General features: G+C 33.8%; 1 protein-coding gene across 1 annotated transcript in view; it reads right to left on the reverse strand.

Annotated features, from left to right (window-relative positions):
• The window catches only part of LOC123691572 (hemicentin-2-like), a 168,002-nt gene that overhangs the window by 22,869 nt on the left and 131,193 nt on the right, over positions 1-13,940 (reverse strand). Inside the window, exons 5-6 of the mRNA XM_045636008.1 lie at positions 11,636-11,746; positions 9,350-9,556 (exon numbers count right to left, since the gene is read on the reverse strand). Of these exons, the coding sequence (XP_045491964.1) occupies positions 9,350-9,556; positions 11,636-11,746 (318 nt within the window). The remainder of the gene's footprint in view (positions 1-9,349; positions 9,557-11,635; positions 11,747-13,940) is intronic.

The following is a 13,940-nucleotide window of genomic DNA, read 5'->3' on the forward strand; positions in this document are numbered from 1 at the left end:
GCGTGCCGTTTGATCTAGGTTAATCGCGGGGATTTGTGGATTCCGTTTTGTAATAACCGGGAATGAGGCAGGTGAAAGTGGAAGAATGGCAATTTCGTGAAATTACTTCGCCGAGCGAATGCTGGCGGATGAAGCGACGTATTTTTTTAAAGTTTTGGATAATTCGGAGTGGTTCGTTTAACCAATTTTATAGTTACTGCGGCGAAGCATTTCTATCTTATCAAGTAGTAAGTAGAATGGACATTTTTAATCAGGGTTTGTTACAATGTATTTGCGTTTAATTAATACAAGCCAACTAAAATAATTCACTCATATTAAATAAAGGAAAAAATATGCTTTTACTATATTTTAATTAAAAGATTACAGCAATATCCCGAAGCGTTATTTATTCCTCGCACATAAATAATGCTATCGTTATGGAAGAGTCTAAATACGTAAGGAATTAAATGAAATATCGACTTTCATATATCTCTAATATCTATCTTATACGAAAACATCTCTTCATTTTATACGTTATATCTTCTATTTTTATATTTTGGATTCCTTCCCAGGTGAGGACTGGCCCCACTCATGGCACACAACACTAATTCAAAAGCGTCAGAAGAATATTTTTAGATGAAGTGTCTGTTTGGTCTCTTACGCAAAGAAAATCATAAAATATCAACATAAAATGTATTATCTTTTTAATTATTCCCTATGACAGCATCTCTGTACAACTTAATTAAGACTGCTCTTGTCTATCTCAATTTGTTTATCTTGACGTAATTGGATGAAAACTGGATTAAAGCCTGGAGTTGATGTGGATGAAGTATCTACAAGATAAGGTAAATAACTAATCTAATCTAGATGAAAGAACAGTTTCACGCGTATATTAGTACTATGACTTCGCTCAGAAATCAGTATGCGAATTACTGTTTATGAAGGTACTACACTGTTTGGTCGGATTATAGCTCATGACAGACAATTTTGGATTTAGAAATAAAAAAAAATGGTTAACATTAGAATGAGATGATAAAGATGAAACAGTCACAATATATATATATATATATATATATATATATATAGATATCTCCACGGGCACTATGTTGATCAAACGTGCCATATAGTTAGTAATTATTTGATCCGTTTTCACTTGTTGATCCGGTTGGTATTTGTGGATCCATTGCCACACCACCGTCCGTATGTGGATCCGAACGGAGCCACAAGTGTCACCATCAGTAATAATAATAATTACGTGCTTTTTATACAAATCCACCTTTTTTGCGTTTTAGCTCTTGTTGATCCGATTCAAATGAGCCAATCAGAGCCCACCGAGCTCAGCCATTGGTCGCTTGCGGCCTTAGCCATTTGAAGGTTTAAAGACATTTATTCCCGTTATAGAAACGTATGTTGCCGTTCGCCTTCCATAATTTGTTCGGATCTTCGGGAGGGCAAGATAGCTAGCTCGTCTATTAGGATAGTGGCGATTTGATGTTGAGATTATAATATTTGTATTTATGTTTTTATGTAGCGCTTTGCGGATGAACATACACGTATTATAAAAGTATAATTGTTTTAAATTCATTATTTTAGTGTCGTCGTAGATTTTTTTTAGTTAAAAAAGGATAGTAAAAGAGAGTTTTAATGATTTTATTTTGTAAAATTTGGAGTGGCGCTAATTTATTTTTGTAAGCACTCCCCCATACTTCTATTAAATACATTAGGTGCGGCTTTACTAACGTGTTGTAGATGGTGTGGCGTAATTTATGAGGAATGCAAGAAGTAATATTACGCAGAGATCTAAGAAGTGCTGATAATTTATTTTTTAGGTGGTCGATGTGATGATTCCATTTTAGAGAGCTGTCGATTCGCAAACCTAGTAGATCGGGAGTCATTGACACAAAATTTCGAGTCATTTGTAACAGGATGGCGGTTCTACAGGGGTCTTAGTACGCAATGACAGAAAGAAAAATGATGGTGTGAACGCTGGTACCGGCGGCTTAGTCGCGTGGGCGTTAGTCAAACTCGTCGGAAAAATAGCGAAAGTCAAACGATTTGTAACACAAAAATTTTAGAATTTACCGATAGCCCATAAAAAAGATGTAGACGGTAGTGTCATGCCATACTCTTCCGGTGTGACATAAAGCCCACCATACCGACGCGAATGCGTTGATTTAAAAAAAACAATTCAACCATTGTATTGTGCAATTCAAATCGTATACTTTTATTTTCTTAATCATTTACTTTGTATCCTTTATCATTAGTCACTAAAATTTATTTTGTTAACTTGCCAAATATAATGTAACATGGAATTTGCAAGGGAAGGCACTGCCTTCTGAGATATAGGAATTACCTAGTTCAGAAGGCAGAGCAATATTGTAATGTTATATTTGAAGTTACTAATAAATTTTATTTTATTTACTATTTTATTGATACCAGGCTAACTTTTGCACAGGTAACCATCGTCGTGCAGCCATTTACGAAAATCGACATGCATCGCCATACTTTTCAGACGATTCTAAATGGTCGCCATACCGCCGAAATGATTTTGTTTAATTGAATGAAATGTTGAAATGAATGTTTAATTGAATGAATTTTGTTTACTATTTGTTCATTTGAGCATACATATTTTTCAAATAATGTATAATACGGCTCAACTCCGACCGAATATCCTTCATATCATCATTACATCTGCAATCTTGTTCTAGCGGTTGTTTCCGTTTTCTGTAAGTAATTTAAGTATCAGTTGGCGTAGAACTCGTAGAAAACGAACTTAGCTTCGATAGATCGGGATGCGATCTACCGGCAGTACCCACTGCACCACTGCTGGTTAAACGTGTTGGCGATCTGCGTACACTCAGATTTACTCCGCAATGGATAATTTGTGCAAGAATATGAGTCGTCATTTGTTTTTGACCTAAATCTAACATTTTAATTATTTTATCAGATTGATATCAGAATCAGGGCAAAGGCGAACGCTACACGTCAATAAATATTATGATAATTATCTTGATATTTACTGATGTATCTTGGGAGGGATCACAGCACACCCTACACCATCAATACGTATCGCGTCAGTACTGAAACGTTCTTTGTATGAGCCAGACGTGATGACGGCAAGATAAATATTGCGATGTAGGTCCTGGGATCAGATCACAAGGAGTTCCAGAAATCCAGCGATATACAGGGTTAGTTCTCAATGACCGGCCAAATTTTCAGAAATGGTTCAGAATCGATAACATTTTAGAACTAATGAAAAAAAAAACTTTTTTTTAAAATTAGATTTCATTCCTGTCCACCACTAAAAAGCGAACGTGTGGACATTACAAAAGCAACAATTCAGTTCAACAACCTAGATAGGTAGAAGTTAGCACACACATAAATTTGGCAATGCGCGCACGCACACAAGTGCATTGATTCTGGGGGTGTTTACGATTTAGGAAATTTTTAAGACATTTTCAAATGAATGCTATTATTTTTATTTAATTTTATTCGACAATAATGTTTCAAATGCACCTTTGGTTTAATATCTAGATCTTAATTTTAAATTTTGGCTGGTCATTGAAAACTAACCCTGTATTGTGATCCGTCAATACACTACCCTACACGTCAATAAATATCGTAATCCGATAGTAAATATTGACGGATCACAATATGGATCTTACGTGTAGCGTTCGCCAAAGAGTTGCCCTGATTCAAGAGGTAGGTTGTTATTTGTAGGCTGCATACTACTTGAGAATTATCACCGTCACTGTATGACGAAAGGTTCGTCCAAATCTATCTTTTTAGGGTTCCGTATTTTTAGTTTCACAACGTTTTCTATAAGTTTCAATTGAATTACGGTCGACTTCTTCAACTTCCATAAAACTCAGGAGATTTTTTGGTAGCCCTAATTTCATATCCCCATGTCAATGTCATGCAAGTGCATATAAATGGAACAGATCAACATACGACTTATGATTTGGTATATAAAACGGAGTCAAGAAGTATTTGAGCATTTCAAAATTTGAACCGTTACGAAGTCGAGTTCGTCTAGTCTAGGTGGATTTAGCAATGTATGGAACATTACCTAACTGTAATATGTTTGTGTACGGAGCCAACAAATACTGTAGTGTTTACGAAAAATTAATCTACGTTACTTAATATACAGTTTCGTTTTGTCGGATCAAATAAAGCTGTAATTTTGATAATATAAATGGATCTGATCAACATACGACTTTGGATTTGGTATATAAAACGGAGCCAACAAGTGTTTATGGGTTTCTGAATTTCGGCCGTTACGGAGTCGATTCAGTTCAAGATCTTAGCAATAAAAATGTTGAGTATATCAATTTCTCCATGAATACGTTTGGCAACGTCGCCCAAAAATTTGCGCCGTTGTCACTCCGGGCAAGATCTATGCAACCGGAGTCGAGTAATAAGGGGGAAAAGGTGGAGTCAGGAATGCACGGCAGTCGGGCTGGATCAACTTAGTGCCCAAGTTGGTATTTATATATATATATATATATAAAACTCAAAGGTGACTGATATAGTGATCTATCAACGCCAAACCACTGGACGTATCGGGCTGAAATTTGGCATACAGATAGATGTCATAACGTAGGCGTACCCTAAGAAAGGATTTTAGAAAATTCGTCCCCTAAAGGGGTAAAATAGGGGATAGAAGTTTGTATGAAACTTTTTATTCCTTGGATGTATTTGCATGAAATTGGGCATGTAGATAGATCATATGACCCGTAGGCGTCCGGTAAGAAAAGATTTTCGAAAATTCATACCCTAGCTTTGCCCTGCGGTTTCAGTCAGTAATCTATATATCGCACCTTCGGTAGAACAAGGGCACAATTACAGTTTTTGCAATTTTACAGGAGAGCCATTTTAAGATATTTGTAGTACTTAATGTGGTCTAGCTATGATAATAATTTTTTTATGGTTGTTCTGCTTTGTATGACATAAACTATATACTATATTCTTTTAGGTGTATCGTTTACAAATATTTAAAACTGCTAGTTTTTTTTTAATAATATTTTTTTCTTAAGTAGGTGTACATTTGTGCCCTTGTTCCACCAACAAGAAAATTAATTTGTAAATATGGCCATATTCTAAAGCTTTAAGTTAATAATTTTGGAATGATAATAACGTGTTTTTTTGTATAAATGTTTTATTTTCTTAAACACTTTAGAAAGCCGCAGTACTTTATCACAAAAATAGAGATCAAAACTTACTAATCAGCCATTACACATATAAATTTATAAAGAATAGAAAAAATTCGATCACGAGGCGGGACTTGAACCCGCATCCTTCGCGCCATTCCGGGGCGGATGCCTAACCAACTCAGCCACTCGTGACCCGCCTGAGCAATCGAATTTATTCTATCCTTTCAGTTTTATGTGTCTTAAGGGACACACCGCGCGCCATCTATTGAGATGATTTAACAACCATCTCAACCAATATGAAACACTTTTCAGTGAATACAATATTGTAACGATGGAACACGACCTTTTCTTGAATTTATATTTTTTGGTTTTTAAGGCATTCAAATGCTTTATAAATATAAATTTATAAAGAATAGAAAAAATTCGATCACGAGGCGGGACTTGAACCCGCATCCTTCGCGCCATTCCGGGGCGGATGCCTAACCAACTCAGCCACTCGTGACCCGCCTGAGCAATCGAATTTATTCTATCCTTTCAGTTTTATGTGTCTTAAGGGACACACCGCGCGCCATCTATTGAGATGATTTAACAACCATCTCAACCAATATGAGTGGCTGAGTTGGTTAGGCATCCGCCCCGGAATGGCGCGAAGGATGCGGGTTCAAGTCCCGCCTCGTGATCGAATTTTTTCTATTCTTTATAAATTTATATTTATAAAGCATTTGAATGCCTTAAAAACCAAAAAATATAAATTCAAGAAAAGGTCGTGTTCCATCGTTACAATATTGTATTCACTGAAAAGTGCTTCATATTGGTTGAGATGGTTGTTAAATCATCTCAATAGATGGCGCGCGGTGTGTCCCTTAAGACACATAAAACTGAAAGGATAGAATAAATTCGATTGCTCAGGCGGGTCACGAGTGGCTGAGTTGGTTAGGCATCCGCCCCGGAATGGCGCGAAGGATGCGGGTTCAAGTCCCGCCTCGTGATCGAATTTTTTCTATTCTTTATAAATTTATATTTATAAAGCATTTGAATGCCTTAAAAACCAAAAAATATAAATTCAAGAAAAGGTCGTGTTCCATCGTTACAATATTGTATTCACTGAAAAGTGCTTCATATTGGTTGAGATGGTTGTTAAATCATCTCAATAGATGGCGCGCGGTGTGTCCCTTAAGACACATAAAACTGAAAGGATAGAATAAATTCGATTGCTCAGGCGGGTCACGAGTGGCTGAGTTGGTTAGGCATCCGCCCCGGAATGGCGCGAAGGATGCGGGTTCAAGTCCCGCCTCGTGATCGAATTTTTTCTATTCTTTATAAATTTATATTTATAAAGCATTTGAATGCCTTAAAAACCAAAAAATATAAATTCAAGAAAAGGTCGTGTTCCATCGTTACAATATTGTATTCACTGAAAAGTGCTTCATATTGGTTGAGATGGTTGTTAAATCATCTCAATAGATGGCGCGCGGTGTGTCCCTTAAGACACATAAAACTGAAAGGATAGAATAAATTCGATTGCTCAGGCGGGTCACGAGTGGCTGAGTTGGTTAGGCATCCGCCCCGGAATGGCGCGAAGGATGCGGGTTCAAGTCCCGCCTCGTGATCGAATTTTTTCTATTCTTTATAAATTTATATTTATAAAGCATTTGAATGCCTTAAAAACCAAAAAATATAAATTCAAGCCATTACACATCTTCAACAATCTGAAACTATTATGTTTCCTAGCAAAATTCTTTGGAATCGCTTTAAAAATTGGAATAATATTATATTAAGATAACAGAACAAGAAAGAATCATAATTCAATTCCTTGACATTAAAATATAATTCCTCCTTTTTCGTCGCATTTTTTATAAGGCTTATGTATTCTGCCGGAGTGCATATTGATATTGGGCCAGCTTTTTTTGCACGTTTTACATTCCAGAATGGACGGCATCGGCTTTATGCTGGGTCCCCTAATTTATGTATGATCGATTTTATAGGCAATGTGTTCACAGCAAAATAATACATTCCAAAAACAAATTTGAAAAAGAAAAATAATTATTTACGAATAAATATCTACTAATATTATTATTTATTATGTAAACTCGAAAGTTTTTGAGGATAGATTTGTGGGTGTGAGGGTATGTTTGTTGTATTTTGATTGGCAGTCCTATCGTTTAAATTTCTAAAAAACTAACTTGTTTTTTTGCTCTCTACAGCAATTATCGGAATAAAATGTTACTTTTAAGACCATGGAGTATAACAAATCTTGGACAGACAAGGGCACAATTGTCTGAACGACTTTCTCCTCCCAATTTTTAAATCGTAAACTAGGCATAAGTGTGACAGATATGGCCTTGTCGTTCCAGAAATCAAAAACATTATAGGGCATATTTACATAAACGACGTTAGCGCTCCAAGTGACAGCTAGCTCAGTCCCCGCCGATGGCACAACTAACCAATGAGACTTTGTCTCGCCAAGAGAGAAACAAAATAGCGCCAAAATGACAACGCCACTATTTCAATCTGGCTGTTTTTTGTAGGAATTAAACGAATGTCTTTGTCCCTCCAGTTGAAAGGGCCTTTTTAAAGCATTTCTGCATATTTAAGTCATTTTGGCAATTTATGACAATTATGCCCTTGTTCTACCGAAGGTGCGATATATAAAACTCAAAGGTGACTGATATAGTGATCTATCAACGCACAGCCCAAACCACTGGACGTATCGGGCTGAAATTTGGCATGCAGGTAGGTATCCCCTAAGAAAGGATTTGGATCAATTCTACCCCCAAGGGGATTAAATAAGGGATGAAAGTTTGTATGAAACTATGTCAATTTTATACCGATCGGGCTTAGACTTTGCATGCATAAAGCTACTATGACGTTGGCATTCCCTAAGTAAGGATTTTGTAAAATTCCACCTCTAAGGGGATAAAATATGTGATTAAAGATTTGTAGTTTTGTAGGCCCTAAGTTTTTACATACGCTAAAAAATACGCCAAAGCCGCAAAAAATATACCTAATTAATATTAATACTTCTTAACGCGAGCGAAGCCGCGGGTAAAAGCTAGTTTATAAATAATTACTTTGTAGTTAATAATTATTATGACTTTAATATAGTACATGTGACTAAACCGCAATTTATTTAGATGACATTCTAGGAAATGTAGTAAGTTTAAACATTTGTGGCAACGTCAAAAGTTTTGCTTTAATTAGCGAAACTATAAAATATAATTATTCCGCACGTTCATTCGAAAACTTGTTTACAAAGGTACCTACTTCTTTGTTAACTTTAACACTAATTAAAATAGGACTTTTATTCATACACAAATTAACATCATAGACGCTTTCATAGATCGTCACAAAACATATTAGATACTCGTTTATGATCTGCTAATAATTTTTATTCCTGTCAATTTCTTACAAATCGCTTTTAAGGTAACAAGCCCCCTAGACAAGTGGCTTTCTATTAGCGTAACGTTTGATAGAATAGATTATGAATGTATGAGATTGACATAAGCTGTAGATAAACGTATCTCCACTTGTCTAACCCCCGTGTCAATAGCTGTAATGCCTATTCTTATCAGCTCAGCGTATACAATTGTATCTACTATTCAAAACAATTTCACATTATACGCTACATATTAGTGCGGTTGCGTCAAAGGCCTCGACCATTCACCTCCACCCTTGTAATAACATAAAGGGCCTAGTGAATTATTGTTCTCATAATTAGACGTTCACACATCACTCACATTCACTAATAACTATTTAATTTAGTTCGCGCTTCTTGTTAACTATTGCATGCTTGAGTTGTTTTGATATATGAACATATTTGGGCAATTTTGGACGGGAGATACAAATTTAATCATTTACTGAGTCGTGTTATAAGTGTTTTGATTGTAATGTTATGATTGTAAAGCTTGATTCAAATTTACTTAATAATTAAAATATCAAATTAGTAAAATTAAACACACGTATCTCTACTTATAGGTATTTAAAGGGGAAATATTTTAATGCAGGAAATATGCTTGTAACGAATTAGCTCAAAAAGAAATGGACGGGCTCTCAGTACTAATAAAGGTGTACACTGTTACATCAGAATAACACATGAGCTACAGAAATACTTGATTTTGAGAGGAAACCGCCTGACACAGCTAGTATAGATATAAAACTACCATATTATATAAATAGTATAGAATTCTTAACATTATGCATAAAATAATAATACTTACGATATAACTGTATTTGAACGTTAACCCGTAGCGGCGGCACTAGCGCAGTATTATCTGCAGTACAAGTATACACTGCTTCGAAGTATTCTCTCTTTAGCTTTGGTATTTTGAGCTCTAATGTACTGAGACGGGAACCATCTTCAGTAGGGTCTAGCTTTGATATCATCTTGTCGTCACGCCACCATCGAAGACGCGGCATTGGTTTACCTAAGAAACACGTCATTTATGCTTAAAAACAGTAAAAAATAACATGAAAGAAATATATTATAATATAATGACATAATATACGAGTACGTATTGTGTGGTCTAGCGAAAAGAAAAGTACAATATTGTGTGATAAAAATTAAATTAATCTCAATTGCTGTTATTGAATGTAACGACACTAATTGTATTATAAAATGTAGTTTCATTTAGAAATATATTTTTAGCAAATATTAAATTTACCTGTTCTTAGATTTTTATGCTTCAAAAAAAAAACACTACACGAGTATTCTTTTACCTCAATGTCTAGTTTTTAAGAAGCCTAACCTCACTGTTCATACCGAGTAAGAATCGTAAATTAAATGACCACAGTTACATGATATACCACTCACAAAATACATATATACCACACATATGGCTATGTACTTGGCCTGTCAAACTTTCACATTGGGTAACAAATGCTGCACACGTTTTTGCATCTAGCCAGAAGCTGGTGAAAAACTTTTTGTCCCTTAAAAATAGTGAAATTATCTACATTTCAATGAAACTATTGTATATTTTTAAAGAATTGCTTAATGTGTTATTTTCGTTTCAATGTATAAGTTCACTGACTTCATCGTTCGTGTGAAATTCGATAACATACAATAATGTAAATAGCTCTTTGAAAATTAATCCGCATGACAATCAAATTCACGCACAAATGTTTAATAATAATGATTGTTATTAATTATCTATTAAAACAATTCTACGCAGGTATAAAATAATTATACCAGTGTATCTAGTTTAATTTCCAAATTAGGGAATACAAAATTAATCTCCTTGTTTTAAAACTGTATAAAGATTTTTAAATAGTAGATAACTAAAGCATTATTTTGCATTTACTTTGTATATTACAGTTCAGTTGCTTAAGCATTACATTACGTAGATTTTATTTGAATATGACGTCATAAAAAAGGCCTTAAAATCATTGCTCCTTATAAAATTACAACGCAGCATAATAATAGCTTCTAGTGTTATTAAAAATACATCGAATCGTCAAGAAGTCGAACGTTATTCGAATCAAACAAAGCGTTAATAAATATGAATAAAAAGCTGCCTAACTTCAAACATAATTACGTGGTTGCTGGCAATTTTGTTATGGAAATGGAATGGTTATTAACATAGCAAAAATAATAGACCAATGCTCCAGTTTCATTGTTCTTTGGTAATTAGGTTAAGGCCTTTTAATTGAGTGTTGAATTATAAAAGTAAATAAAGGGCTTATAATCGAAATTGAATTTAACACGAAGAGTGCGAGTTATTCCGTTCGGTTTCATTTTTAAAAGTTTTTATTATTATGAAGTTAATAGAATTTTATTGGAAGGTATGTGGATGAAAACATGGTCTAATAATAGTACCGAGCATTTATTAATATTTGGACGTGAATAGCGGATTGAATGGTTTTTGTTCATAAATAAATTATTTATTTTGTGCTCTTAAGTGATCAAGCCAATTATTACCAATTTTGCTAGCAAGTCTATAAAACTAGCAGATTGAACGTATACAATTTATAATTGATATTATTAAGTATAAAGAAATTAAATTCTTTTGACGTGACTCTACCCTTGACCACGCTCGCTTTAAAGTCTTTGAAACGTCTGGATGCACAATAAATAATAAAATAATGAAAAAATCGCAATTAAAAATGAAATAAAAAGTATAAACAATCTAACATATTTATTAATAATGTTGAGTGTTGAATTATTATTATAGATGTTCACTTTCATTCATAAGCTTTAATTTGTATTGACTGATGAATTTATCAAAACATAATATCTAGAATTAGTAAAACAAGATATATTATTGCTCGTGTGATACCTCGTAGTCATTAGGTTATAAGCATTGGACATAACAAAGCAGAACACGAACCCTGTGGTCCCGTAATTGTAAAATACGTGATTTGGGTCTCCGTACATTGGAAGACGAACAAAAATTGGTACATTGCAGAAGTTGTTCAAGGAATAACACACCAATTAAAAGTTAACGAAACAGAAATGTTATTTCGATAAAATGTTACCACAAATAAATGTTTTCCACTAGTTTTACCTCCACTTACAACACAGGTAAGTTTGAGACTTGTATCTTCTATGTAAGGGCCGGCTATACCAATTATTTCCTTGTCGCTCTCGTCAAATATTTTCGGCTTCTCTGGTAATTCTGAAACAAAACAATATATTAATTATGAATAATGAGGAACAATGCGAACGGATCAAAGGAAACCCAACTCAAATGGATTTTAAAAACAAATGCTGTCATTTTATTTACAACAATTTCAAATCTTCCATTTATTACAGTTACAGAAGCCATGTAATTATTTATTCACTTTTAAGAGTTTTAAGTGAAACCAAATATTATATAATGCGAAATATTAATCATGTCATTTGGGGAAAATAAAAGATATACACATTACTTCAGAGGTCCCTTTGTCTGACGCTTTTTGCTCTACATAAAAAAAGTTTAATTATGTTTACATTCATTATTTATATCTATACTAATATTATAAAGAGGAAAGTTTTGTAATTATGTATGTATGTATGTATGTAAGTATGTATGTATGGTTTTCACGCATAAACTACTGAACCGATTTTGATGAAATTTGGCACAGACAATCTATAGACCCTGAGAAAGAACATAGGCTACCTTTTATTGCGAAATATGTACCAGGGGCGAAGCCAGGGCGGACCGCTAGTTTTGTATAAAAATAATTCCAAAAAAGTATATATAGAACAATTATTGTGGTCACTATAACCAATCCTGAGATATAATAAGATATAGGTAATTACATAGGTAATTAGATGTGGTAATTATGCATTTTGATATCGCTCGATCAGCGTAAATCTCCTTTGAGATTTGTCAATGAAGCCATAGTATGGATAATTACATTTCGGGAAATAACATATGAATTGTAACTTAATTTTATAACGATTTATCAATAAAGTTCCATATACATCTAAATTTTACGTTTAAAGGTAGATAAGCTGGCTACAAAATTAACGAATTTTCGTTAATTATTTTGTAGTTTATTTTAGCTATCAACATAATTTACATTAATATAATTTACATAAAGAAATACAAAACAAATATAAAAAACATCGCCTGATGGAAGTTATTAACAAAACCGCCAATGCAAAATCATTGGTTGTTTTTTCAGCAGAACTGTCAAAACTTTTAAGCGGCATCGCGATTGGCTCAGAATGAATAACGAACATGTATTGTAACGAATGAAAATGAATTGCTGTAAAGGTTTATATTCACTGTACATTCATTTATTGTTGCTGAGTATTAAATATTGGTGTTATTATACAAAAAGCATAATCAAATACAACTTTATTGACTCTATGAAAGCATGTTTCTCCTAAGATTATTAAAGTGATGTAATAAAAAAAACTTGAGAGGTAAGTATTAACACCCGGATGGAACGAAGTTCTACGAGAGAGAGAGAGAGAATGGCAGACAGAGAAACATGCGCATGCCGCGGCTTACGAATATTAATAGGTAACAAAAAGTTTCGTTTCAACTTTATTTACTTCGATAAATGGGCTATCTAACACCGAAAGAATTTTTCAAATCGGACCGGTAGTTCCCGAGATTAGCGCGTTCAAACAAACAAACAAACTCTTCAGCTTTATAATATTAGTATAGATTCCATCTAGCCCCCTTTCGCAACGCGCGATAAGGAACTTCGTTACAATATACAGAATTTGTTTCAATTCAGTGATGTTTCAATTTTAGCTGCATAAATATTCTGTAAGCGAAACACCCTTTGTAATTGGGCAAGTAAAGTTGCTAACTAGCGATCGAAATGTTTGTGATCCCCAGAAATACAAATTCGACTGTTGTTAGAAATTCGCTAAGATCGCCCGAGCTTCCTTGTTTTGTCCGATATAAAGTTTTGGTTTAACCCTTTATCTCTAACTTTCGTTTCAAGATGTATTGTTTAATTTATATTTTAGTCCAGTTGTAACAACCTAATTTATTTATGTATTCTAAAAGATGAATACGTCTATGTGAGATATTTTTCCATATAATCGTAATCATACCTTAAATTATTTATTTTTAGCTGGTTGTATAAATCAGCTCTTCTGTATTGAAGGCTATTTTAATACCTCAAATATGGATTATGTTTCATACAGTTAAATTAAAACCATTAAAATGTTCGTACTTGTGTAACAATTTTTTTATATCAATTCTAATATCCTGATCTAGTATAAAAACTAGTATAAAACTAATATAAAAACACCTTTAGATAATAATCTATTCGAAAATCCGTTGAATCGTGTTACGAAGCCGAGCGGGTTCACATAGATTGTACGATAAAACCAATCATTCACACATGTCAAATGATTGCAAC

This window comes from Colias croceus, chromosome 5 (genome assembly GCF_905220415.1).
Source record: "Colias croceus chromosome 5, ilColCroc2.1".
Taxonomy (NCBI): Eukaryota; Metazoa; Arthropoda; class Insecta; order Lepidoptera; family Pieridae; genus Colias; species Colias croceus.